Source organism: Oncorhynchus gorbuscha, linkage group LG16 (genome assembly GCF_021184085.1).
Source record: "Oncorhynchus gorbuscha isolate QuinsamMale2020 ecotype Even-year linkage group LG16, OgorEven_v1.0, whole genome shotgun sequence".
NCBI lineage: Eukaryota > Metazoa > Chordata > Actinopteri > Salmoniformes > Salmonidae > Oncorhynchus > Oncorhynchus gorbuscha.
Window position 1 is genome coordinate 43,411,180 of NC_060188.1, and position 25,696 is coordinate 43,436,875.

Consider the following 25,696-nt stretch of genomic DNA (forward strand, 5'->3'; position numbering starts at 1 on the left):
TTTTTGCAAGTCGGTTAGGACTACTTTGTGCATGACAATACATTTATCCAACAATTGTTTACAGACATTATTTCAATGTATCACAATTCCAGTGGGTCAGACATTTACATACACTAAGTTGACTGTGCCTTTAAAGAGCTTGGAAATTCCCAGAAAATGATGTCATGGCTTTAGAAGCTTCTGATCTCCAATTGACTCAAATAATGTAAATTAGGCTGTGTACCTGTGGATGTATTTCAAAGCCTACCTTAAAACTCAGTGCCTCTTTGCTTGGCATCATGGGAAAATCAAATCAGCCAAGACCTCAGAAAAAAAATGATAGACCACAAGTCTGGTTCATCCTTACGAGGAATTTTCAAATGCCTGAAGATACCACGTTCATCTGTACAAACAATAGAACACGATTATAAACACCATGGGACCACGCAGCCATCATACCGCTCAGGAAGGAGACGGGTTCTGCCTCTTAGAGATGAACGTACTTTGGTACGAAAAGGGAAAATCAATCCCAGAACAACAGCAAAGGACCTTGTGAAGATGCTGGAGGACACAGGTACAAAAGTATCTATATCCACAGTAAAACAAGTCCTATATCGACAACCTGAAAGGCCACTCCGCAAGGAAGAAGCCACTGCCCCAAAACTGCCATAAAAAAAGCCAGACTACAGTTTGCAACTGCACATGGGGACAAAGATCGTACTTTGAGAAATGTCCTCTGGTCTGATGAAACAAAAATAGAACTGTTTGGCCAAAATGACCATTGTTATGGAGGAAAAAGGGGGAAGCTTGCAAGCCGAAGAACACCATCCCAACCGTGAAGCACGGGGGTGGCAGCATCATGTTGTGGGGGTGCTTGCTGCAGGAGTGTCTGGTGCACTTCACAAAATAGATGGCATCATGAGGACAGAAAATGTGGATATATTGAAGCAACATCTCAATCAGTCAGGAAGTTAAAGCTTTGTCACAAATGCGTCTTCCAAATGGACAATGACCCCAAGCATACTTCCAAAGTTGTGGCAAAATGGCTTAAGGACAACAAAGTCAAGGCATTGAAGTGGCCAACACAAAGCCCGGACCTCAATCCCATAGAAAATTTGTGGGCAGAACTGAAAAAGCATGTGCGAGCAAGGAGGCCTACAAACCGGACTCAGTTACACCAGCTCTGTCAGGAGGATTTTTGCCAAAATTCACACAACTTATTGTGGGAAGCTTGTGGAAGGCTACCCAAAATGTTTGACGCAGGTTAAACAATTTAAAGGCAATGCTACCAAATACTAATTGAGTGTATGTGAACTTCTGACCCACTGGGAATGTGATGAAATAAATAACAGCTGAAATAAAATCACTCTATTATTCTGACATTTCACATTCTTAAAATAAAAAGTGGTGATCCTAACTGACCTAAGACATGGAATTTTTACTAGGATTAAATGTCAGGAATTGTGAAAATCTATTTGGCTAAGGTGTATGTAAACTTCTGACTTCAACTGTATATATCACGTCACAAGGCATATGAACGAACATCTTGGCTTCCCCAGTGATTTTACCCTGCTACTGATAATAATGTGAACAGTTGCCACATACAGTGGCAATGTGAACCCTTTGGAAATACCTGGATTTCTGCATAAATTGGTCATAAAATTTGATCTGATCATCTAGATCACAACAAACCGTTTGCTTAAACTAATACACAAACAATAAGTTTAAGTTTTCATGTCTTCATTGAACACACTGTGTAAACATTCACAGTGCAAGGTGGGGAAAGTATGTGAACCCTTGGATTTAATAACTGGTTGACCCTCCTTTGGCAGAAATAACCTCAACCAAATGCTTTCTGTAGTTGTAGATCAGACCTGCACAACGGTCAGGAGGAATTTTTGACCATTCCTCTTTACAAAACTAATCCAGTGGAGCAATATTCTTGGGATGTCTGGTGTGAACTGCTCTTGAGGTCATGCCACAGCATCGCAAATCGGGTTGAGGTGGGCTCTGACTGCACCACTCCAGAAGGCGTATTTTATTCTGTTGTTGATTTACTTCTGCATTTTAGGTTGTGGTCCTGTTGAATCACCCAACTGTTGAGCTTCAATTGGTGTTGAGCTTCAACCTTTCAAATTAAGACCATAAAATGGGAAATTAAGAGGTCAAATTCTGATTAACAAAAAAATGAAGATAAAGAGAATAGGATTTAATAATCAGTGCTGACATCTTGTCAAATAAGTCTATAGGAGTTCCCTGAGAAGAGGTTTCTGTCATTAGAACTGGCAGGGACAAAGGTGAGTGGTATATTAGGTGGATGTACAGGATATATAAGGTATGAATTTCCCATGTTCCTATGGGCTTGGTTTTAGATGAGCCTAGAGGTCAACCGATTAAATCAGAATGGCCGATTAATTAGGGCCGATTTCAAGTTTTCATAACAATCAGAAACCGGTATTTTTGGACAACGATTTGGACGATTTTTACACCTTGATTTAATCTTTATTTAACTAGGCAAGTCAGTTAAGAACACATTCTTATTTGCAATGACGGCCTAGGAACGGTGGATTAACTGCCTCGTTCAGGGGCAGAACGACAGATTTTTACCTTGTCAGCTCGGGGGATTCAATCATGCAACCTTACAGTTAACTAGTCCAACGCTCTAACCACCTGATTACATTGCACTAAATGAGGAGCCTGCCTGTTACGCGAATGCAGTAAGCCAAGGTAAGTTGCTAGCTAGCATTAAACTTATCTTATAAAAAACAATCAATCATAATCACTAGTTAACTACACATATTACTAGTTTATCTAACGTGTCCTGCGTTGCATATAATCGATGCGGTGTGTATTGTTGCTCCAATATGTACCTAACCATAAACATCAATGCCTTTCTTAAAATCAATAAACAGAAGTATATATTTTTAAACCTGCATATTTAGCTAAAAGCAATCCAGGTTAGCAGGCAATATTAACCAGGTGAAGTTGTCTCACTTCTCTTGCGTTCATTGCACGCAGAGTCAGTGTATATGCAACAGTTTGGACAGCCTGGCTCATTGCAAACTAATTTTGCAGAATTTTACGTAATTATGAGATAACATTGAAGGTTGTGCAATGTAACAGGAATATTTAGACTTATGGATGCTCCCATTAGATAAAATATCGAACAGTTCCGTATATCACTAAAATAATAAACGTCTTGTTTTCAAGATGATAGTTTCCGGATTCTACCATATTAAATGACCTAAGGCTCGTATTTCTGTGTGTTATTATGTTATAACTAAGTCTATGATTTGATAGAGCAGTCTGACTGAGCGGTGGTAGGCACCAGCAGGCTCGTAAGCATTCTTTCAAACAGCACTTTTGTACGTTTTGCCAGCAGCTCTTCATTGTGCTTCAAGCATTGCACTGTTTATGACTTCAAGCCTATCAACTCCCGAGATTAGGCTGGTGTAACCGATGTGAAATGGCTAGCTAGTTAGCAGAGTGCACGCTAATAGCGTTTCAAACGTGGGAATATTGAAGACTCATGTTAAAAGGAACCACCAGCTTTCATATGTTCTCATGTTCTGAGCAAGGAACTTAAACGTTAGCTTTCTTACATTGCACATATTGCCCTTTTACTTTCTTCTCCAACACCTTGATTTTGCATTATTTAAACCAAATTGGACATTTTTCATTATTTATTTGAGGCTAAATTGATTTTATTGATGTATTAAGTTAAAAGTGTTAATTCAGTATTGTTGCAATTGTCATTATTACAAATCAATTTAAAAAATCCCAAAAATATATTTAAAAAAATATGCCGATTAATCGGTATGGGCTTTTTTTTTTTGGTCTTCCAATAGTCGGTATCGGCATTGAAAAATCATAATTGGTCGACCCCTAATACAGCCTAACATTCTCCTGCAAAATGTCTTGATAAACTTGGGAATTCATTTTTCCGTCCAGACACTGAGGCAGCAAAGCAGCCCCAAACCATGATGCTCCCTCAACCTCATTTCAACTGTAAAGTATGGTGAGGTTGGTGTGCTGTGCCTTTTTTTCTCTCCACACACAGTGCTGTGTTTCTTCTCTCCACAGAATATTTAGCCAGTAACACACTTCTGCAAACTTCAGACATGCAGCCCTGTTTTTTTTTTAACAGCAATGGCTTCTGTGGTGTTCTCCCATTAACACCATTCTTGTTTTGTGTTTTATTTTATTGTATTGTAGCCTCGTCAGAGATGTTAGCATGTTCCAGAGATTTCTATAAGTCTTTAGCTGATACTCTAGGATTCTTCTTAACCTCATTAAGCATTCTGCGCTGTGCTCTTGCAGTCATCTTTGCAGGAAGGTCACTCCTAGGGAGAGTAGCAACAGTGCTGAACTTTCTCCATTTATAGACAATTTGTATTACCGTGGACTAATAATGAACATCAAGGCTTTTAGAGATACTTTTGTAACCCTTTCCAGCTAGATGCAAGTCAATAATTCTTAATCTTATGTCTTCTGAGATCTCTTTTGTTCGAAGCATGGTTCACATCAGGCAATGCCTCTTGTGAAAAGCAAACTCAAATTATGTGAGGGTTTTTTTATAGGCCAAGGCAGCTCTAACCAACATCTCCAATCTCCTGTAGGTTCATGCTCTACAACATCCGCAGAGTACGACCCTGCCTCACACAGGAAGCGGCGCAGGTCCTAATCCAGGCACTTGTCATCTCCCGTCTGGATTACTGCAACTCGCTGTTGGCTGGGCCATTAAACCCCTACAACTCATCCAGAACGCCGCAGCCCGTCTGGTGTTCAACCTTCACATGTTCTCTCACTTCACCCCGCTCTCTCCACTGGCTTCCAGTTGAAGCTCGCATCCGCTACAAGACCATGGTGCTTGCCTACGGAGCTGTGAGGGGAACGGCACCTCAGTACCTCCAGGCTCTGATCAGGCCCTACACCCAAACAAGGGCACTGCGTTCATCCACCTCTGGCCTGCTCGCCTCCCTACCACTGAGGAAGTACAGTTCCCGCTCAGCCCAGTCTAAACTGTTCGCTGCTCTGGCCCCCCCAATGGTGGAACAAACTCCCTCACGACACCAGGACAGCGGAGTCAATCACCACCTTCCGGAGACACCTGAAACCCCACCTCTTTAAGGAATACCTAGGATAGGATAAGTAATCCTGCTCACCCCCCTTTAAGATTTAGAGGCACTATTGTAAAGTGACTGTTCCACTGGATGTCATAAGGTGAATGCACCAATTTGTAAGTCGCTCTGGATAAGAGCGTCTGCTAAATGACTTAAATGTAAATCTTGTCTCATTGATTGGACTCCAGGTTGACTAAATCCTGACTTCAATTAGCTTTTGGAGAAGGCATTAGCCTAGGGATTCACAATTTAAACACTCATAGTTTAGGTTGGGAAAAGTATGTTTTCAATATAGACAAGAAAAATACAATAATTTGTGTGTTATTAGTTTAAGCACACTATATTTGTCTATTTTTGTGACTTAGATTAAGATCAGATCAAATTTGATGACTAATTTATGCAGAAATCCAGGTAAATCCAAAGGGTTCACATACTTTTCCTTGTCACTGTCTGCTCCCAGCATGCCCAGTTATTCAGGAAAGCTTGCTCTGCCTTTCCGTTCTGACCAGCTATTCTTTATGTGTGTCATAAACACCAGTCAAAGATTGTAATCTGGTTAGGCTAGTTCAAAAGTCTCCTGTCAGCTACTTCCGCACATTCATCCAGTGCCTTAGACTACAAACGGCAGGGTAGCCTAGTGGTTAGAGTGTTGGTCTAGTAACCGGAAGGTTGCAAGTTCAAACCCCCGAGCTGACAAGGCACAAATCTGTCGTTCTGCCCCTGAACAGGCAGTTAACCCACTGTTCCTAGGCCGTCATTGAAAATAAGAATTTGTTCTTAACCGAGTTGCCTAGTTAAGTAAAATAAAAATGTTTAAAAAATAAGATACTTCTATACAAATAAGTCCCAAATTTCAGAGAAACAGATTTCCATGAGGCTACAGATGACATCAGCCAAAACAAGCTCAATAACTCAATGCATGCACACACTCCTACTGAATACACATTCACCTGTATTGATTTACCAAGAGATTTGCTATTCAAATAAATTACCATTATGTTATGTCGTTAAATTGGTAAAAGTCAAATAGATTAAATGAATACATGGCCTTTTCTGAAAAATATTGACGTAACATTTTCCTAATGTAATGATGCCCAACGATTGCAAAGAGCAGTAGCTGAGTTTATATGTCTGGATCAAGTGTCATTCTGTGCCTTTGGCTAATATGCCTTTTTTTTGCTGTGGTATCGTTTTGGTATTGTGATACTTAACATGGTAAAGAAATGCTCTCATAACAGGTTAAATGCAGTAGGATGACAGGTCGACAGATGGGCTCTTTCCATAACTCAAGAAACTATGGGGGCAATCACATCTGCCGGCACAAGGCACAGTGAATGGGCTACTGTTGAGAATGATTAGACTGTTATGGATAGCATGTCATGTCAATTTGGATGGTAGGAATAGGCCACATGGTTTCACTTTCCATGAATGTGGCATCATGCAATGCTCCTAAAAGAGGAACAATGATCCTAAAAAAAGAAACTCATAGCAGTTCAGCTTTAGCACAAAAGGGACATGACTGATATGAGACGAAAAGGCCAGAGTTGTAGTTTTCTCCAAAACAATCTGCTCTGGTATCCAAAAATGAGATTTTCCTCGTCCTCAAGACATTTTCAGAAGGCAATAAGGACCTTGGAAAAGTATTCTCATGAAGATAAGCTCTATATCAATACCATATACAGCATTATCAAGTAAAACATGTTGATGTTGATATTAAAATGTACAGGCAGAAAACGAAAATATTTTATGAGTAGGCTTGTGATAAGGAAATCATTTTGTTGACATTTCCTTATTGGGTCTCCGCTTGGAGAAGTGTTCCCATTTCACTGACAGAATGCTTATTATTTCAGATACATGGTGAGGGACACCTGGTCGGAATAGTCCAGTCCAGTTTCTCTCAGTCAAACCTGGAATTAGAGTCCAAGACCCCAAAATAACTCGCTAACTGTAGCTGGCTTGTTACCACCAAAATAGTATCTATAAAGTGGGTTTTCTAACCATTGAGATAATATTAAATTCATATTCGAATAATTAATTATATGATTCTAACACGAAAGCATTGTGCTACTAGCTAGCTAACTACCAATTATCAGCAGAATCGTTGACAAAATGAATCTTTACTTTCACTCTGACGCCAAACTAGCTAACCCGCTGTGGCTAGGATTGGAAACTGTAACGTTCGTTAGGTAAGTTTAATGGTCACTGATGACAGATTAGATGATTAGGCCTGTAACCCGGACTTCTATTTCTGACAGAGTTGGCTGCCATGCTTATCTGACACATTGGCAAGTCACTAGGCGGCACCCATATACCTCAGTCCGCTGCACAGCAGGATCTGGTCGTCGACTAGCTACTGTAGCTAGGTGAAAGCCGAACGCAGATACTATTCAGGTGAAAGCAGATACTGGTTCAGGTGAAAGCTAGCTACATTAGCTCATATAGCCCCTCTCAACATAAAACATAGTAACTTCGTTTTGAATATTAAACATACCGTTTTGGGTTGCCGGCGGAGCCGAAATACAGTTGGGAGTAAACAGTTGTAACAAGATAAACACGAAACATTGAATTTTCCAGCTACGTCTCATCTTCCTGCAAGTCGCCATCTTGTTTGTGAGGGCTCATTAAGGGGCGTGGTTAAAATGCAAAAAGGTGACGTAAAACAGATGACAACCGAAACTGAACGGTCCTTTGTACTTGACACCTGAGTGGGGATTAGAACTGTCTGATCAGTTGGAAAGATAGCTTTATGTATACTGAACAAAACTATAAACGCAACATCAACATGTTTACTGAGTTACAGTTCATATAAGGAAATTAGTCAATTTAATTAATTCGGCCCTAATCTATGGGTTTCACTACTGGGCGAGGGCTCACCCACCTGGAGCCAGGCACAGCCAATCATTACAGACAGAAATACTCCTCAGTTTCATCAGCTGTCCTGGTGGCTGGTCTCAGACGATCCCGCAGGTGAAACCGGATGTGGAGGTTCTTGGCTGGCATGGTCACACGTGGTCTGCGGTTGTAAAGCCGGTTGGACATACTATCAAATTCTCTAAAACGATGTTGCAGGAGTCTTATCGTAGAGAAATTAACAGTTATAGTTAAAGTAGATATGAATATAGGCCTACAGCAAATCCAAGGCTTTTTATTTCCATTATGATTGCATTATGGGTGGGAAGAAAAGCACAGAGGCATTCAAGATGTTGTTCTTTATTTAACGGAGTAACAACGTCAGGTACACAGAGTTTGTCTGTTCGAACACCATCATCGGAAGACTAACATTCCTTGTAAAATCATTTGTGTTAAGAGGGATGTTGTATAGTGTGCAGGACAGGTTACCTTTCTATTTGGGAACATTTGAGGTTTGCCTTAAACTTCAGACAGGTTAAGCATTCAAGAACATTGTTAATATATTTTTGCTATATGTAATAAAAAATAATTCACACCAAATGCACAGACAGACAAGTCAAAAACAGTGTTTGATCCTAAATGGCACCATATTCCCAAAAAGTAGTTAGTGCCTCAGAGCTAATGCTGCTTAAATGAAGGACCACTTACCCATCCCATAATAATATAATATCTTAGACATTTCCGTTCTTTGCAGAGGGTTTACAAGGAGGGAACTCTCCAGTACAGAGGAATATTTCACCTTGGCCAAGGAATGTTTATGTTGTAATCCAGTAACAGTGATCTGTTTAATACAACAGCCCCACCATGTGGACAAAAAAGTAAACTGTATGTTTACCAAATCCTTTAAAAAAAAATATCTACAGCATCTTATTTTCTCTTATCCGCTTTGAAAATATATATAAATAAATTAGTGTTTACATGAGACCTTAACCATTTTTACATTTTGCCGACCATTAAAACATCTTAGTTTTATTCTAAACTGGGCCCTGTATTCCAAAATATTTTATCTGAAATGGTCCTGTAAAAGTGGAATATCAACTGTAGTGCGATTTCACCACGTGTGCCGCCTCACCTCAACCAAAGCACATCTACTGTAAGGGAAACAAGGTTGTGAGGATAGCTATTTCAATAAAATATTTGGTTGTTGTAAAAGGTTTTGGGGTTGTTGTTGTGTTCCCTGCCTTCTTATGCCTCAAACTCTAGGCCAAGGCCGAGCTTGTGCCCACCGGTGTTAATATTTTTCCCATCCAGGAGAGCAGAAAGGGTCAGCTTAATGCCTGTAGACAGAGAGACAGAGACAATAGATCAACAAGGGGGAGTAACAAGTGCAGCTGTCTGTGGTGATCACGGAATTTCGTCAGCCGGTAATTGTCAAGTTAATATAAAATTAACATTTAGCATCTCCTGGCTTGCAGACTTTTGGAACATCTACATTTTTAAAAAGTCTAATAAATCCATGTAACAGTCTACACCTTCACAGTACATCCATTATTTCTTTTATACAGATCTAAAGAAGCATGATATGAATAAAATGTAGTCTATTTCAGAAGAACAGAACAGCATACTCTGAGTTGCCCTTATGTTAGGTCCTGATCTGGCTATGCCAAATGACTATAGGCTACACTAGTTCATTTAGCAGACAAGATTTGCTAAGAATTCGGGTGGCATTATTTGTATTTTATAGTATGAAGAATGCAATTGAAAAAAGCTGAATAAAATAGGATATTTTCTCCAAACTATTTGAGGGAGTGCGCACATGCGGCTATTCTGTGTTGAGCGGTTAACAAAGAAATAGGTACTCCTATGCTTAATTTACAGTTATTAATATAACTTTAGTTGTTCTGCAAACATTGAGGTATATGTTTGATTTTTAAAACATTGTTAGGCTGCATGATGCGACTAATGATGATTTGAAAAAAAGTAGCTTGAAAGTCATGAGCTATACCTCGTTTCTTGTGCAGGCTGTACACGCTACATCAGTCACTCATTCGCACTTGATATTGCCTAGAATTTCAGAGGCATCCCCTTTCTGTGGCCATAATGCACCCTAAAAAAATCCAGGATGTTTGTGGCCAGTGGCCGTTGTGCCCTTCTCCCTGAGTGCTGCGCACTCCATCACGTTATCAAATTACGAGGTGCATATTGAAGATATTGGAAGAACGGTCCACATTTACTTTTCGTCAGCCAACAAGATGAGTAGGCCTAACAAACAGCAAAAGCACTAGCCTATGTCAATCTACTATTCTTCATTGTACAAAGGTCGACCTATTATATTCTAAGCGAGAAATAAATATTCCAAACAGTCTGGGACAGTTGTGGGATTCGATAGATCCAAAATTAATACAACCGCTAGCACCAAAAAAACCTTTTTTTACACAATGTGGCTGACACAACAAATCAGAACGTTTAGCTTTAAATGTTGATGAACTATTGGGCTATTTCTTCACATTATAAGCGCAGCAATGTGCACATGGTAGTAGACTATAAGAGCAAATGTTCCATTAACAGAAAACATCATTATCAAGTGACCGCAAATGCAATTATTTTATTATAAAAAGTGCATTTTTATGGTGAAAATGATCTTTCCCAAACTTGAAACACACGTGCTGCTTATGTATGCGTTAGGCTCTACACCCCTTGTAAAGTGGATTAATGTGCTTCATTTTAAGAAGTTATTTGGTCACTTAAGTTGTGATACAAACCTTATTAAAAAAACATATAGGCCTATGGGCTAGGCTACTTGAGGTGTGCGACTGATTCGAAAAAGTCACACAAAAATGGATAATATATCATTCACAAGTGATAGGCCAACATTGTCACCCATCAGACTATTATTGATTTAATCTAGTCTTTACATATACTAAATAATATGTGAACGGATCCTTATCATGCGCTTGTATCGAAACAGGCGCAGCGGGAAAAATAAAAATACATAGAATCTATGCACTTAAATAGCTCCACAAGGGTGCGTTCTGAGCCCTCTCCTGTACTCCCTGTTTACCCACGACTGTGTGGCCATGCACTCCTCCAACTCAATCGTCAAGTTTGCGGACGACACTACAGTGGTATGCTTGATTACCAACAACGACGAGACGGCCTACAGGGAGGAGGTGAGGGCCCTCGGAGTGTGGTGTCAGGAAAATAACCTCACACTCAACGTCAACAAAACTAAGGAGATGATTGTGGACTTCAGGAAACAGCAGAGGGAGCACCCCCCTATCCACATCGATGGGACAGTAGTGGAGAGGGTATTAAGTTTTAAGTTCCTCGGCATACACATCACGGACACACTGAATGCTACTTAATATAATGTTTACATACCCTACATTACATTATACCCTACATTACTCATCTCATATGTATATGTATATACTGTACTCTATATCATCTACTGCATCTTTATGTAATACATGTATCACTAGCCACTAAACTATGCCACTTTGTTTACATGCCCTACATTACTCATCTCATATGTATATACTGTACTCGATACCATCTACTGCATCTTGCCTATGCCATTCTGTACCATCACTCATTCATATATCTTTATGTACATATTCTTTATCCCTTTACACTTGTGTGTATAAGGTAGTAGTTTTGGAATTGTTAGGTTAGATTACTCGTTGGTTATTACTGCATTGTCGGAACTAGAAGCAAAAGCATTTCGCTATACTCGCATTAACATCTGCTAAGCATGTGTATGTGACAAATAAATTTGATTTTGAGAATGGAGGACGCTTTTCCATGTGGTTTATTTTCATGCCAGCCAGGTAGGCTATATTCCTGTTGTAAATATAAATATTGATATTAGGGAAGTTGAGAAATAAATATAGTAGGCCTAGCCTATAGAAAGCTGATGCTCCTCTTTTTAATAGAGGCCATCACTATTGAAATGTTGCGCAACATGAGCTCATGGGCTCTCAAGAATTGTTTGATTAGATTTGCATTGATGTCAGAGTGATTAAAGGGACAATAGGGTGCTGAGAACGAGGCAGTTAGCAAGTGTGGTAGGCTACTAATGACCATTAGCAACATCAAAGCTTGGAGAAGCCTAATTACCATGACTAAGTCATGTGGAATTTGCCTGCCTTCATTACTCGTGACCGCCGGTGTGGTGGTAATATGGTCACCGCAACAGTCCTAGTGACAAGATCAGGGTCCATTGACTGGCTGAGGAGGTCAAAGATCAAGTGCACGCTGCCGTTCTGTCATTTCTTCCCAAAATACTGTAGAAAGGTATTTCAACTGCACATTTAATCTACACTGGCATGGAGAAAAATAATATTTCACAAAACATTTTAATAAAACATTTTAAAATTACTAACCAGGCTTCAGAGTCTGAGTGTATCCTAGGCCCACAAGGCTGGAGTTGTTCACTCTGGCCTGTTGGAGAAATGTATAGATTAGAAACAGGATTAAAAATAGGACTCAAAATGTACTCAACAATACTTCCACAGATCATTTTAAACTTATTAGCCTAGTAACTCCCTCTACCCGTCCCCTGAATGTGACCCCAGACGGAGGTCATGTCTCAGCCAGTAAGAGGACTAGCTAGAGTGGCCCCTTACAGAGAAAGATGCGTCGGCATCAATCTGGTACTTGGCTGCAATGCCAAAGTGGGTGTTGCTGTTGCCAGCGGTCCAGGCCAGGTTGACTGCTGTCTCCAGCTGGTCGTTCACCTTCTGGTAGATGGAGCCCCCGAACTCGGTGCCGTCATTTCTGTCATAGGGGGGAAAAAACGCTTGGTCATTATTACTATGAGAATGGGGAACTAACATGTATGCAAGTATATTGCAACATCACTATTCATTCCAGTATTCATGTTCAACAAAAAAAATGAAATGAGAACTGTTACAACTACCTAATATCACATGAATTGCAATCAGAGGATCAATATTCACAGTCTAAACTAGCAAACTGAGGGTACAAAACATTAGGAACACCTTTCTAATATTGAGTTACAACCCCCTTTTGCCCCCAGAAAATGTCTCAACTCGTCGGGGCACGGACTGGACTCTACAAGGTGTCGAAAGCGTTCCTCCGGGATGCTGGCCCATGGTGACATCGTTTCCTCCCACAGTTGTGTCGAGTCGGCTGGATGTCCTTTGGGTGTTGAACCATTCTTAATACACACGGGAAAATGTTGAGCGTGAAAAAAACAGCAGCGTTGCAGTTCTTGACACACTCAAACCAGTGCGCCTGGCACCTACTACCATACCCTGTTCAAAGGCACTTAAATCTTGTCTTTCCCATTCACCCTCTGAACAGCACACATACACAATCCATAACAGTGTTTGTATTAGAGGTCGACCGATTATGATTTTTCAACGCCGATACCGATTATTGGAGGACCAAAAAAAAGCCGAAACCGATTAAATCGGACGATTTTTAAAATGTTATTTGCAATAATGACAATTACAACAATACTGAATGAACTTATTTTAACTTAATATAATACATCAATAAAATCAATTTAGCCTTAAATAAATAATGAAACATGTTCAATTTGGTTTAAATAATGCAAAAACAAAGTGTTGGAGAAGAAAGTAAAAACACAATAGGAGTTCACAGTTTGAGTTCCTTGCTCAGTACATGAGAACATATGAAAGCTGGTGGTTCCTTTTAACATGAGCCTTCAATATTCCCAGGTAAGAAGTTTTAGGTTTTAGTTATTATAGGAATTATAGGACTATTTCCCGCTATACCATTTGTATTTCATTAACCTTTGACTATTGGATGTTCTTATAGGCACTTTAGTATTGCCAGTGTAACAGTATAGCTTCTGTCCCTCTCCTTGCTCCTCCCTGGGTTCGAACCAGCAACACAACGACAACAGCCACCATCGAAGCAGCGTTACCCATGCAGAGCAAGGGAAACAACTGCTAGAAGGCTCAGAGCGAGTGACGTTTGAAACGCTATTAGCACGCGCTAACTAGCCAGCCATTTCACTTCGGTCACACCAGCCTCATCTCGGGAGTTGATAGGCTTGAAATCATAAACAGCGCAATGCTTGACAACGAAGAGCTGCTAGCAAAACGCAAAGAAAGTGCTGTTTGAATGAATGTTTACGCTATCCTTACGAACCGCATACCCAGTACATACTGGTGTAATGATATGCTATGTTTAGCTACCTACTGTAACGTGAGTTGGCTACTAATAAGTCGGACTTGCCAGTATATTTACTTTATGCTAACTACCCAACATTTATTCACTTGATTATTCACGTCATTTATAGCTTAGCTAAGTGGTAAAGTGGTTTGGGTGTCACTGTAAATTCACTCTGGCTACCTACTCCGATTTCAGAGCACTCTGGTCTGACTGTGCCAGAGCGCAGAATAACTGATGAATTTACAAAAAGCTCAACACCCGTTGAATGTGGCCGGTGTCAGTAAATGTCGGCAAAAAAGTGTAATTAAATAGTTGCCAGCAGCACCATTACAGTTACCAACACTCTGGATAACTGCCTAACCAGCTCTGCTAGGGTGAGTAAAATGGTGGTTAGAGTGAGGTGTGCTCTCATTTGTGTCTGGAAGCAACTAGCCAGTTAGCTTGGGTCCTTGACTGCCAGTGTGAGGTCAGAACACTCGGATCATTCCTAGATCCTAATCCTCGGCCAGATTCCAGTATGCGCTCCAGAACGCACTCTGACACTCCAGATTGAATTTACAAACACACCTGAAGTCTAGATAGTAATTTGTTATGCTAACAAGCAAGCAAGAGGTTGCATAGCAACAGCATCAACTTCCAGTAGACAAAGTATATAGTTAGTATACAGTCATTATGTAGTATACAGTATGTTCGTATGTGTATGCGAACACAGATCAAGTCTCAATTGTCTTAAGGCTTAAAAATCCTTCTTTAACCTGTCTCCTCTTAGTCTACACTGATTGAAGTGGATTTAACAGGTGACATCAATAAGGGATCATAGCTTTCACCTGGATTCACCTGGTCAGTCTGTCATGGAAAGAGCAGGTGTTCCTAATGTTTTGTACACTCAGTGGATATCAAGGATCAGCTGTCAAAGGATTAAATAGTCATGTCTCAGAGCTAATTGACATTAGCTCAAAAAAGTCAAAAAAGTGATCATGAATGGAAGGCCAGGTCGTGGCAGGAGGTTAGCTTACGATACTATACTATCCTACCAACAAAGCCCTATGACAAATCCCATCACTGTGGGATACATAAAATAACTGCCAGTCTGCATCTGAGGGGACCAGAGAGACAGCAAGTGCTTGGGGCTGCTAGTGTCCAGACAACGTCAGCTCTCATAGTTCAGAGCTGGAAACAAAATGTTAGTGACGAGTCGTTCAAAAAGCTCAGTTGGTTGGAGCATGGTGCTTGCAACAAAGTTGGGGGGGTGTGCCAAAAATACAAAATACTTCACTGTAAATCATTTTGGATAAGGGTCTTAAAGACCATAAATATGGTCCCTAAACCCCATCGCTGGCTTACTGTCAGTGTTGTTGAGCCCCATCGCTGGCTTACTGTCAGTGTTGTTGAGCACCATCGCTGGCTTACTGTCAGTGTTGTTGAGCCCCATCGCTGGCTTACTGTCAGTGTTGTTGAGCCCCATCGCTGGCTTACTGTCAGTGTTGTTGAGCCCCCTTCTTACTTCCATTGTTTGCTGAAGCGCGGAGGCCTACCTGAACCATATTTTTGCATCTATACAATGACGGGGTAGGCAGTCATTGTACATAAGAATTTGTTGTTATCTGACTTGCCTAGTTAAATAAATATATCTACTCACACATTTGTGTGGAGCTGGAACTCGTCGGTCTTGTAGCCCACGGCGAAGTTGCTCTGGGTGACCCTGTTCTTTCCGGCCTCGAAGGTCATCTGGTAGCCGGCCAGCCAGCCCTCGTAGCCCACCACCGCCATGCCGTGCACAGCCGTCCCGTTAATGTCGTAGTCCACATCACACCCCAGGTTGATGTGCTCCCTCTTGTAGCCAGTCTTGATCTTACCACTCTTCTTGCTGGAGGTAGGGATATGAGAGGAATGGAAGGAAGGACAAACTTGTGAGTATGAGGTAATATAGGAATTACAGTGACAGAATGGCAAATGCATCCAACAATCTACATTGAGCTGAGCAGGACAAAATAAAATGGCAACGTGTATTGTGTGACATCATTGATTGCAATTAATTAACATTGTGAAACAATTAAATGCTACCTTCACTGAATTAATTGGATAGCCACTTCTTACCCAGTGTTTGGCGAGAAGGAGGAATCAAACGTCAGTTTAAGCCCTTTGGTCAACTGAAGGGAGAAGGTGAGAGAAAGATGGAGAGGATAAGAAAGCATGAATGATTCATAAGTAAATTAATTTCCGAGGCAGACCGAAAGAACTATTGAGAAAGCATTGTTGCGTAATTAAAAGGTATATTGCTCTGAGCATTTCACCCCTTAATAGGGTGGGGGGGGCCATAGGGAACAGACTCCCACACAAAGAAGACTAAACATGTCAAGTTATGTATATATTGTCTTAAAATATATAATAAAATCAATGAAACAAGTCAGTGACTGCTGATCTTTTTTATATTTACACGAAGGGATTACTCATTGGCTTATAGCACCCTTCAAACAATGACAGATTGAAGAAAACGGAAGAGAGTACACCCTGATCTAAAGAACACATAGTCCTGACCTGGTCCTCCAGAGTGATCTCAGTGCCCAGAGTGTTGTCGGTGTTCCACTTCTCAGTGAAGGTCAGTCCGTGTTCGGCCCACTTGTACTTGGTCTCCAGGGTGCCGGCCACTTTGCTGGTCTCGGTGTTGGCAGAGCCCGTGCTGGTGAACTCCTGGGATTGGGGTCAAACAGAGGTCAGCGGTGAGATGTGATCACGTTATTTTAGCATCAGACATTATTAGTGAGGATTTGGATGGCTGAGGACCACATTGGCACGTCACAAGTGACGGAGACAATCCGAGAGGTCTTTCACGGGTGTTGATGAGTCAGATAACTAAACGGAAGAAAAACATAAAAACAACAAGTAAAGTGTTGGTTCCATGTTTCATGAGCCAAAAAATACAATCCCAGAAATTTGCTATACACACAAATTGCTTATTTCTCTCAGATTTTGTGCACAAATGTGTTTACATCTCTACTGGTGAGCATTTATTCTTCCATCTGACAGGTGTGACATATCAAGAAGCTTATAAAACAGCATGCTCATTATACAGATGCACCTTGTTTTGGGGAGAATAAAAGACTACTCTAAAATGTGCAGTTTTGTCACAACACTATGCCACAGATGTCTCAAGTTGAGGGAGAGTGCAATTGGCATGCTGACTGCAGGAATGTCCACCAGAGCGTTTGCCTGAGAATTGAATGTTCATTTCTCTACCATAAGCTGCCTCCAATGTCATTTTAGAGAATCTGGCAGTACATTCAACCGGCCTCACAACCGCAGACCAGGTGTATGGCGTTGTGTGGGTGAGCGGTTTACTGATGTCAACATTGTGAACAGAGTACCCCATGGTTGGCGGAAGGAGTTATGGAATGGGAAGTCATAAGCTATGGACAACAAACCCAATGCATTTTATCAATTTCAAAGCACAGAAATACCGTGACGAGATCCTTAAGCCCATTGTGAGTCCCATCGTTTTTTTAAAGGTATCTGTGACCAACAGATGCATATCTGTATTCCCAGTCATGTGAAATCCATTGATTAGGGCGGATTTCCTCATAACAACTGTAACGCAGTAAAACCGTTGAATTTGTTTAATGTTGCGTTTATATTTTTGTTCATATTTTTGATATGACGAACATATCAAGGACAGCTTTCTTCCATCTACATAACATAGCAAAAATTAGAAACTTTCTGTCCTAAAATGATGCAGAAAAATGAATCCGTGCTTTTGTCACTTCTAGGTTAGACTACTGCAATGCTCTACTTTCCGGCAACCCGGATAAACCACTAAATAAACTTCAATTAGTGCTAGAAACGGCTGCTAGAATCTTGACTCAAAAAAAAATGTACTCCAGTGCTAGCCTCTCTACACTGGCTTCCTATTAAGGCAAGGGCTGATTTCAAGGTTTTACTGCTAACCTCCAAAGCATTACATGGGCTTGCTTATACCCATCTTTCCGATTTGGTCCTGCCGTACATACCTACACGTACGCTACGATTACAAGACGCAGGACACCTAATTGTCCCTAGAATTTCTAAGCAAACAGCTGGAGGCAGGGCTTTCTCCTATACAGCTCTGTTTTTATGGAATGGTCTGCCTACCCATGTGAGAGACGCAGACTCGGTCTCGACATAAGTCTTCATTGAAGACTCATCTCTTCAGTAGGTCCTATGATTGAGTGTAGTCTGGCCCAGGAGTGTGAAGGTGAACGGAAAGGCACTGGAGCAATGAACCGCACTTGCCGTCTCTCCACTGAGATTCTCTGCTTCTAACGCTATTACGGGGGGCTGAGTCACTGCTTACTGGTGCTCTTCGATGCAGTCCCTAGGAGGGATGCATCACTTGAGTGGGATGAGTCACTGATGTGATCTTCCTATCCGGGTTGGCACCCCCCCCCCCCCCCCCCCCCGAAGGGTTGTGCAGTGGGGGAGATCTTCGTGGGCTATACTCGGACTTGTCTCAGGATGGTAAGCTGGTGGTTGAAGATATCCCTCTAGTGGTGTGGGGGCTATGCTTTGGCAAAGTGGGTGGGGTTATATCCTGCCTGTTAGCCCCTGTCCGGGGGGGGGGTATTGTCAAACGGGGCCATAGTGTCTCCCGACCCCTCCTGTCTCAGCCTCCATTATTTACGCTGCAATAGTTTGTGCCGAGATGCTATTATATGCTGTTATATCTGGAGTATTTCTCCTGTCTTAACCGTTGTCCTGTGTGAATTTAAGTATGCGCTCTCAAATTCTCTCACTAATTCTCTCTCTATCGGAGGACCTGAGCCTTAGGACCATGCCTCAGGACTACCTGGCCTGATGACTCCTTGCTGTCCCCAGTCCACCTGGTCGTGCTGCTACTCTATTTTCAACTGTTCTGCCTGCGGCTATGGATCCCTGACCTGTTCACCTCTTTTGGCTCAAGGGGTATACGGACTGCAGTGGAACTTACCAGTCCATTATCTGACTTTGTTTTCAAGTCCAGCTTGATGAGACCAAAACCTGAAAGGCACAGAAGAAAATGAAATCAAACTGTTGTAATTACAACATATTCTATGAGTGCTTTTTAAACTGATGATATATTCCTGTTCAGTTCATTATTTCCACTAACATTCCTAGCAATCCCCGTTAATGCATGGCCTCAGTTGTTTTCAAAATAAGCATGCCGTCTCTTGCACTTATTTTATCACTTCATAAACACATAGTGCTTATGAAGTGACGTAACAAAATGTGGAAAAAGTCAAGGGGTCTGAATACTTTCCGAATGCACTGTAAACCACTGTTCAATAAATCCCTCTCTGAGAAATACCAGTCTAGGCTATCACACATTACAACTATTACATAACATTGATAGATAGAGTTTATTGATTTGATGTGGTTTCTACTAGGGCTGTGACGATACCAGTATCACAATATTCTTTTCCAGAAATGTGACTCAGGATGACTACATAATGGATGTTTGTTTCCCAACATTTGGGCTGTTGTCCTAAAGTTAAATCTGCTTTTTTCCCTTGCCACGATACTAACAAGTATTGCGATACTGGTATCTTCCCGGCCCTAGTTTCTAAACTGGAGTCCATTGTCACGTCAGGCACAGTTCACCGCCCCAGCTTCCTTCCCATCCATCTCTGGGAGGCAGTGTGCTGGTCGTCCCACCCTCGCCTGGGGGGGGATTTACCTGGGAATCCCCACAATAAGGCCTAGACCTCAATAGCTCAGTACAGCTGTGTTGAGCTGTCTCTCAGTCAATGAGCTGCCTAAGGACAGCCAGTCTAAACGAGAGGGTTTACCAAATGGCTATAACACTAGGCTAGTACGACTACAGTCCACTCCTGATTCTCTGCAGGACAGGAGCAAAGGCTGAGTTGAAGAATGATCTAGGAAATAGTGGGTAGAAAGTAGTACTGCTCAGTGCTCACCGTATCCCTTGGTAAAGACATCCTTGGCGGACTTGCCAAGGTCAACATAGGTAGGAGGAACGGCCATTATCTGTAAAAAAATCAAAGGAAAATCATAAGAATAAAAAGGAGACAGCTTTGTGTTAGGCTACTGCTTAGCACAAAGCGCTGTGAGATAGCAATGGGGCAATGGCATACATAAAGCATTAGCAGTGTGCTAGGCCTTCACCGACATAGCAACTGAGGAGAGAGCACTGCGTGTGGGAGAGGAGGTGGGAGAGGATTGAGGTCATTGATGGACGGGGTGGGCCGGTAGGGGGAGGGGCAGACAGACACGCCTCACATCTGCCTGAACAGACTAACCCGTTTGCTCTGACTCATCAGAAAAAGAGTGATGTGCTTGCCTTGCCAGGCTAGAGATTTCACAACAGCAGCCAAACCTGATACACTGGACTGACAGCCAAATTCAAAACGCAAAACACAGAAGGGTCAGCTTAGGAATCAATAAGTGATTTCTAAATGGAAGGTTTAGACGAGGTCATCTAACAAATATTAAATCACAACTCCACTCTTACTATACGAGAATGTCTGGGCAGACTTCAATGTTGAGAAACAGGAGGGAAAAAATGTGCTTGTTGCAGATTCCAAAAAGGATTTCAGCATTGATCGTGCTTTTTCATCCAAGACTAGGCTTAAACTGGAACACTTGCCCTCTGCCCATGTGCACAATGCTAATTTGCAAATAGAATAGCCTATAGCCCAACTGGCTATTTTGTACATCAGCGCATACTACATAGCCTACAGCCTTCGATCACTTCATTCAAACACTATTTAATAGAATATTAATGATAATTACTACACCTTTCTCCCGGTCATACACTGAACAAAAATTTAAATGCAACAATTTCAAAGATTTTACTGAGTTACAGCTCATATAAGGAAATCAGTCAATTGAAATACTTTAATTAGTCCCTAATCTATGGATTTCACATGACTGGGAATAAAGATATCTGTCGGCCACAGATATCTTAAACTAAAAAGGTAGGGGTGTGGATCAGAAAACCAGTCAGTATCTGGTATGACCAGCATTTGCCTCATGTAGCCCGATACATCTCCTTCGCATAGATTTGATAAGGCTGTTGATTGTGCCTGTGAAAAGTTGTCCCATTCCTATTCAATGGCTGTGCGAAGTCGTTGGATATTGGCGGGAACTTGAACTCACTGTCGTACACGTCGATCTAGAGCATCTCAAGCATGCTCAATGGGTGACATGTTTGGTAAGTATGCAAGCCATGGAAGAACTGGGACACTATCCGCTTCCAGGAATTTTGTAGAGATCCTTGCGAAATGGGGCCGTGCATTATAATGCTGAAACATGAGGTGATGTCAGCGGATGTCACAGTATCTCTGTGCATTCAAATTACCATCGATACAATCCAATTGAGTTCGTTGTCCGTAGCTTATGCCTGCCCATACCATTACCCCATAGTGGTGGTGGGGTTATCTGCTCACAATGTTGACATCAGCAAACCGCTCGCCCACACGACGCCATATACACTGTCTGCCATCTGCCTGGTACAGTTGAAACCGGGATTCATCCGTGAACAGCACACTTCTCCAGCATGCAAGTGGCCATCGATGGTGAGCATTTGCCCACTGAAGTAGGTTGCAATTCCGAACTGCAGTCAGGTCAAGACCCTGGTGAGGATGACGAGCACGCAGATGAGCTCCCCTGAGACAGTTTCTGAAAAACGATGTTGGAGGTGGCACATGTTAGAGAAATTAACATAGAATTCTCTGGCAATAGCATACTAATTCCATGCTCCCTCAAAACCTGAGACATCTGTGGCATTGTGATGTGACAAAACTGCACATTATAGAGTGGCCTTTTATTGTTCCCTGCACAAGGTGCAGTGATCAGGCTGTTAATGATCAGGCGGTTAATGAAGGCGGTTAAATCAACTTCTTGATATGCCACACCCATCAGGTGGATGGATTATCTTGGTAAAGGAGAAATGCTCACTAATAGTGATGGAAACAGCTTTGTGCACAAAACAAGAAAAATATTATAATAATGTGCATATGGAACATTTCTGGGACCTTTCATTTCAGCTCATGAAACAAAGGACTAACACTTTACATGTTGCAATTATATTTTTGTTCAGTGTAAATGCGTTTAGTGACACCCAAAATCAAAACCAATTATTACACATCTCTCATTTCTACACGCTTTGAAATTCAGTGGGGTGGCAGGTAGCCTTGTGGTTAGAAAGGTTTCTGGATCGAATCCCAGAGCTGACAAGGTAAAAATCTGTCGTTCTGCATTGCTCATGGGTAGATATGCCTTGCTCAGGGGCAGAACGACAGATTTGTTTCCCTGACGCCAAAGACGCGGATGTCGATTAAGGCAGCCCCCCGCACCTCTCTGATTCATTGGGGTTAGGTTAAATGAGTTAGGCACGTTTCAGTTGAAGGCATTCCGTTTTTAATACAAGACATCTACAGTGACCAACAGGCACTCGCTCGAAGGGGACCACGGTAGGAGACAGGAAGTGTCAAACATCAGGCATTCCAGAATACACACACCCCACTCACACACATTACACAAATACACACACAGGAAGGCACACTGAACCTTTGAGGATCATTATTGGTGGGAGAGGTTAGAATATTAGGCCATACAGAGAAGAATGTCCGTGGGGTCTTGAGGAATGTAGTAGCTAGTCTACATAACCGGGTCTTCAAGGAAAGCCACACAATGTGTCCTTTTGGTCCCTCTTGAGACAGAAATACTCCATTGCAGAAAGTCAATGAAATCTCATCAGACGATAAGCTTTTACTATAGCTACATTTTTTTTGCGTTGTTGAATTTTCAAATAAGCATACCTGAACAGAAATATTAAGGGGACGTCGACTGAAAGGACCTTGAGATAGGAGATTGAGAACGTTAGCATTGTTGCATTAGACCCGTGTCAGGCAGGTGGTTTCACGTTCCACATGCACTAGAGAGATGGAAATGCAATGTACATGTTTCCCAGACAGTTGTCACAGAATCTGCAACCTGCTGCCTGATACGAGCAGTTCTTCTGCCTGGCTGCCTGATGATGATGTTCAAGCGCAAGCGGTGATGTGTCTGCCGCGTTGTTGCATAACCCCTTGGACATCTTTAGCTTACTTGCTAACGAAGTAGAAAACTAGCTAGCTGCGGAGGTTAGCAAGCAATTGGTGGAGAGCGGGACAAGCGCATACACTGCACATGATCGCTGGCTATAGCGAGTAACTTTAATCAAATTGCAGAGAACAGTACCTAAGCTCATTCAATTCAAATAATAATGCGTCAGGTTATTAGCTAGTTGCTCGAGGCCATGTTCACATAGCCAGGTAGCCAGAGAGCTAACTCATCAGGCTAGCGATCTGTATGCTGACCAGCATTTATCCTCCTGGACAGCTTCTAACGCAACGTTACGTTGCTGGTTGCGTGGTGGATGAGCGTGCTACCTCTTCCGAATCAAGCCAAGAAAGAGGTCCATGTCTATATCACAACAGGGATACAATAGTGCACCATAATATGCCACAATATTAGCTTCATTTCAACATACCTCTATCAGTGCTTTCCAATCCTGCCTGAGGAGATTCCTGTCAACTAGACAACGGGAGGGGTGAGAGGAGGTGCCACAGCGTTACACACGCTAGAAGTCAAACAAGCGTATGAAAAAAAAGAGGCATGACTCTGGCGTTGTCTTGGTGGCGCACGCGCTGTTGATCGTTTGACGTCCGCATAGCGCCTCATCCGTAGGCTTCAAACCCCGCCACCGTTAACAACCGATCTAGAATCAGCTCGTCCCACCTCATCACCAATCCCCATCATTATGTGCTTATAACAAAACCGTCCACAGTCAACGGGTAGTCTAATCGCTAGAATGCAGGAATGTCGCATCAACGCTGCACATGAGAAGAGCCAGGATGTGACGTTGAGCACTCGTCACAGTCGACTTCTGTACGGCACAATCTGTAACCCCAGCAAATCCTGCCTGTTTAACGCAGTTTATACATTCAAAATGTGCATATTGTGAAGGTCTTTGTATGTGTAATCCTATCATGCAGTTGCTATTTTGAACTTTTTTTTGTCATATACAAATCACTCAGTGCCAGTTTTCTTACTGTGTTCTGCATTCTTGTGAGCCTTATGAGTGTAGTGTATGGCAGCATGGGTGCAAAGCTTTTTGTGAAGTAGTGTGTAACTTGTTTTCATAGAATAGTGTGGAAGTGGTTGTGTGGAACCCTGCCAAACCCCATGACTTCCTCTGTCATAGTTAGGGTGCAGCTCGCAGCAAATACCTCCAGGTATTATCTAGTGAAAATAACTACAATGTGTACAATGTCTATAGCAGTTCACTTTCGATGTCAGATCAGTTATATTATGCTCCAGATAACATATTATATATATATATATTTTTTTTTTTGAAATATTAATTAAATCGCTGGTTACAGTACGTGTCTATAGGCACACAGGTAACCCAGGAAGTAGAAATTGCAAAGCTAGGCCAATAGAGAGCATGCTCATCTTCGAAACTATGATATGCACCTAAGGTAATTATGTCTCTCTTTATCGAATTATGTTTCTATCTTTGCTGCTACGAAATAGGCAAAATACCCTACAAATAAAGACATTTGGAATGCCGTTTGTTTTGAAAGCATTTATGAACATTTGCAATCCCAAATGTGCTAGAGTGGCTTCTAGGAGGGTTAGTAGCACTACAATATCTTCAGAGGACAAGGAGACCATGAAACTGCCTAATCAAAGAACCAAAGGAGAGGCCGCAAACTGAATGAGGGAATGGAATAGGCTTTGAGCTGTTTTGGCCAGTAGGTGACAGTGTAAGCAATGTAATGTGACTCCTCTCTGTTTCCAGAAAGCACCGTGAAAGTCTCCTCAAATTACAATAAAAAGCAACTAAAAACTTCAAATTCATTTGAATAATTTGATATGTTGTGGTAATCAGTCACTCTCGAAAGTTAAAGTTGAAGTTATTTGATTGATTAGAAAAGGTTAGTTACTCTATGAACTTAAACTATTTGTGTTTCTAAAAAAGAAAATCGATTTGGTTTCAATGTTAATGATAAGATGAATATACTGCTAAAAATAACATATACTGTTGGGTTTTAGCTCAGTTGAAAAGAATAAGGAACATGTTGTAATTTCTCTGACTAATAAACACATTAATATCACATAAAATAGCAACACCTCAAATTAAATAAAGTCTCAGCATTTTCAAATAATTTATGTAAACATTCTCATACTGTCAGCCAGAACATAAAAACTACTATGAAAATTATTTCAGTGTTTTGTAGCTACCTAACCATCTGATTGATTCATTTACATTTGCCTTAATCTTAATAGTAACATTTCAATTATTATTTTAATTGATAATACTTTGTGGCATTTGTTTTTTAATTTGAGCTAATTCCTCAAAGTAAGTAGGAGCTGTTTTTGTCATTTAATTTCTGTAATAATTGATTAATTCCAAGATAATATCATGCAGTGTTTGAGGCAGTTTTTTTGTGATTTTATTTTCCTTAAGATGGCTTGTAGTAAGTCATGTCAGTAAACAATAATTAATTATGTTAATTATAACACCAGAGCAGTTATAAACAGCATGATTCATAACT

The 25,696-nt window shown here is 41.4% G+C and overlaps 2 protein-coding genes across 3 annotated transcripts in view; both read right to left on the bottom strand.

Moving 5' to 3' along the window:
* The window catches only part of LOC123999611 (coiled-coil domain-containing protein 8 homolog), a 30,177-nt gene extending 22,432 nt beyond the window's left edge, over positions 1-7,745 (bottom strand). Inside the window, exon 1 of one of the 2 annotated variants that reach the window (XM_046305539.1) lies at positions 7,594-7,745. In XM_046305539.1, coding sequence (XP_046161495.1) covers positions 7,594-7,705 — 112 coding nt within the window. In that variant the 5' untranslated portion in view covers positions 7,706-7,745. The remainder of the gene's footprint in view (positions 1-7,593) is intronic. The other variant, XM_046305540.1, reaches the window with a different exon arrangement.
* A 551-nt stretch (positions 7,746-8,296) lies between these two features.
* On the bottom strand, positions 8,297-23,822 carry LOC124000382 (voltage-dependent anion-selective channel protein 1-like). The gene is made up of 9 exons (XM_046306701.1): positions 23,626-23,822; positions 20,048-20,117; positions 19,081-19,130; positions 16,659-16,811; positions 16,218-16,270; positions 15,760-15,987; positions 12,581-12,731; positions 12,338-12,395; positions 8,297-9,289 (listed from the first exon to the last, which is right to left on the bottom strand). Exons 2-9 carry the CDS (start codon positions 20,112-20,114, stop codon positions 9,198-9,200), a joined length of 852 nt encoding a protein of 283 aa, XP_046162657.1. The 5' UTR covers positions 20,115-20,117; positions 23,626-23,822; the 3' UTR covers positions 8,297-9,197.
* Positions 23,823-25,696: the final 1,874 nt, after the last annotated feature.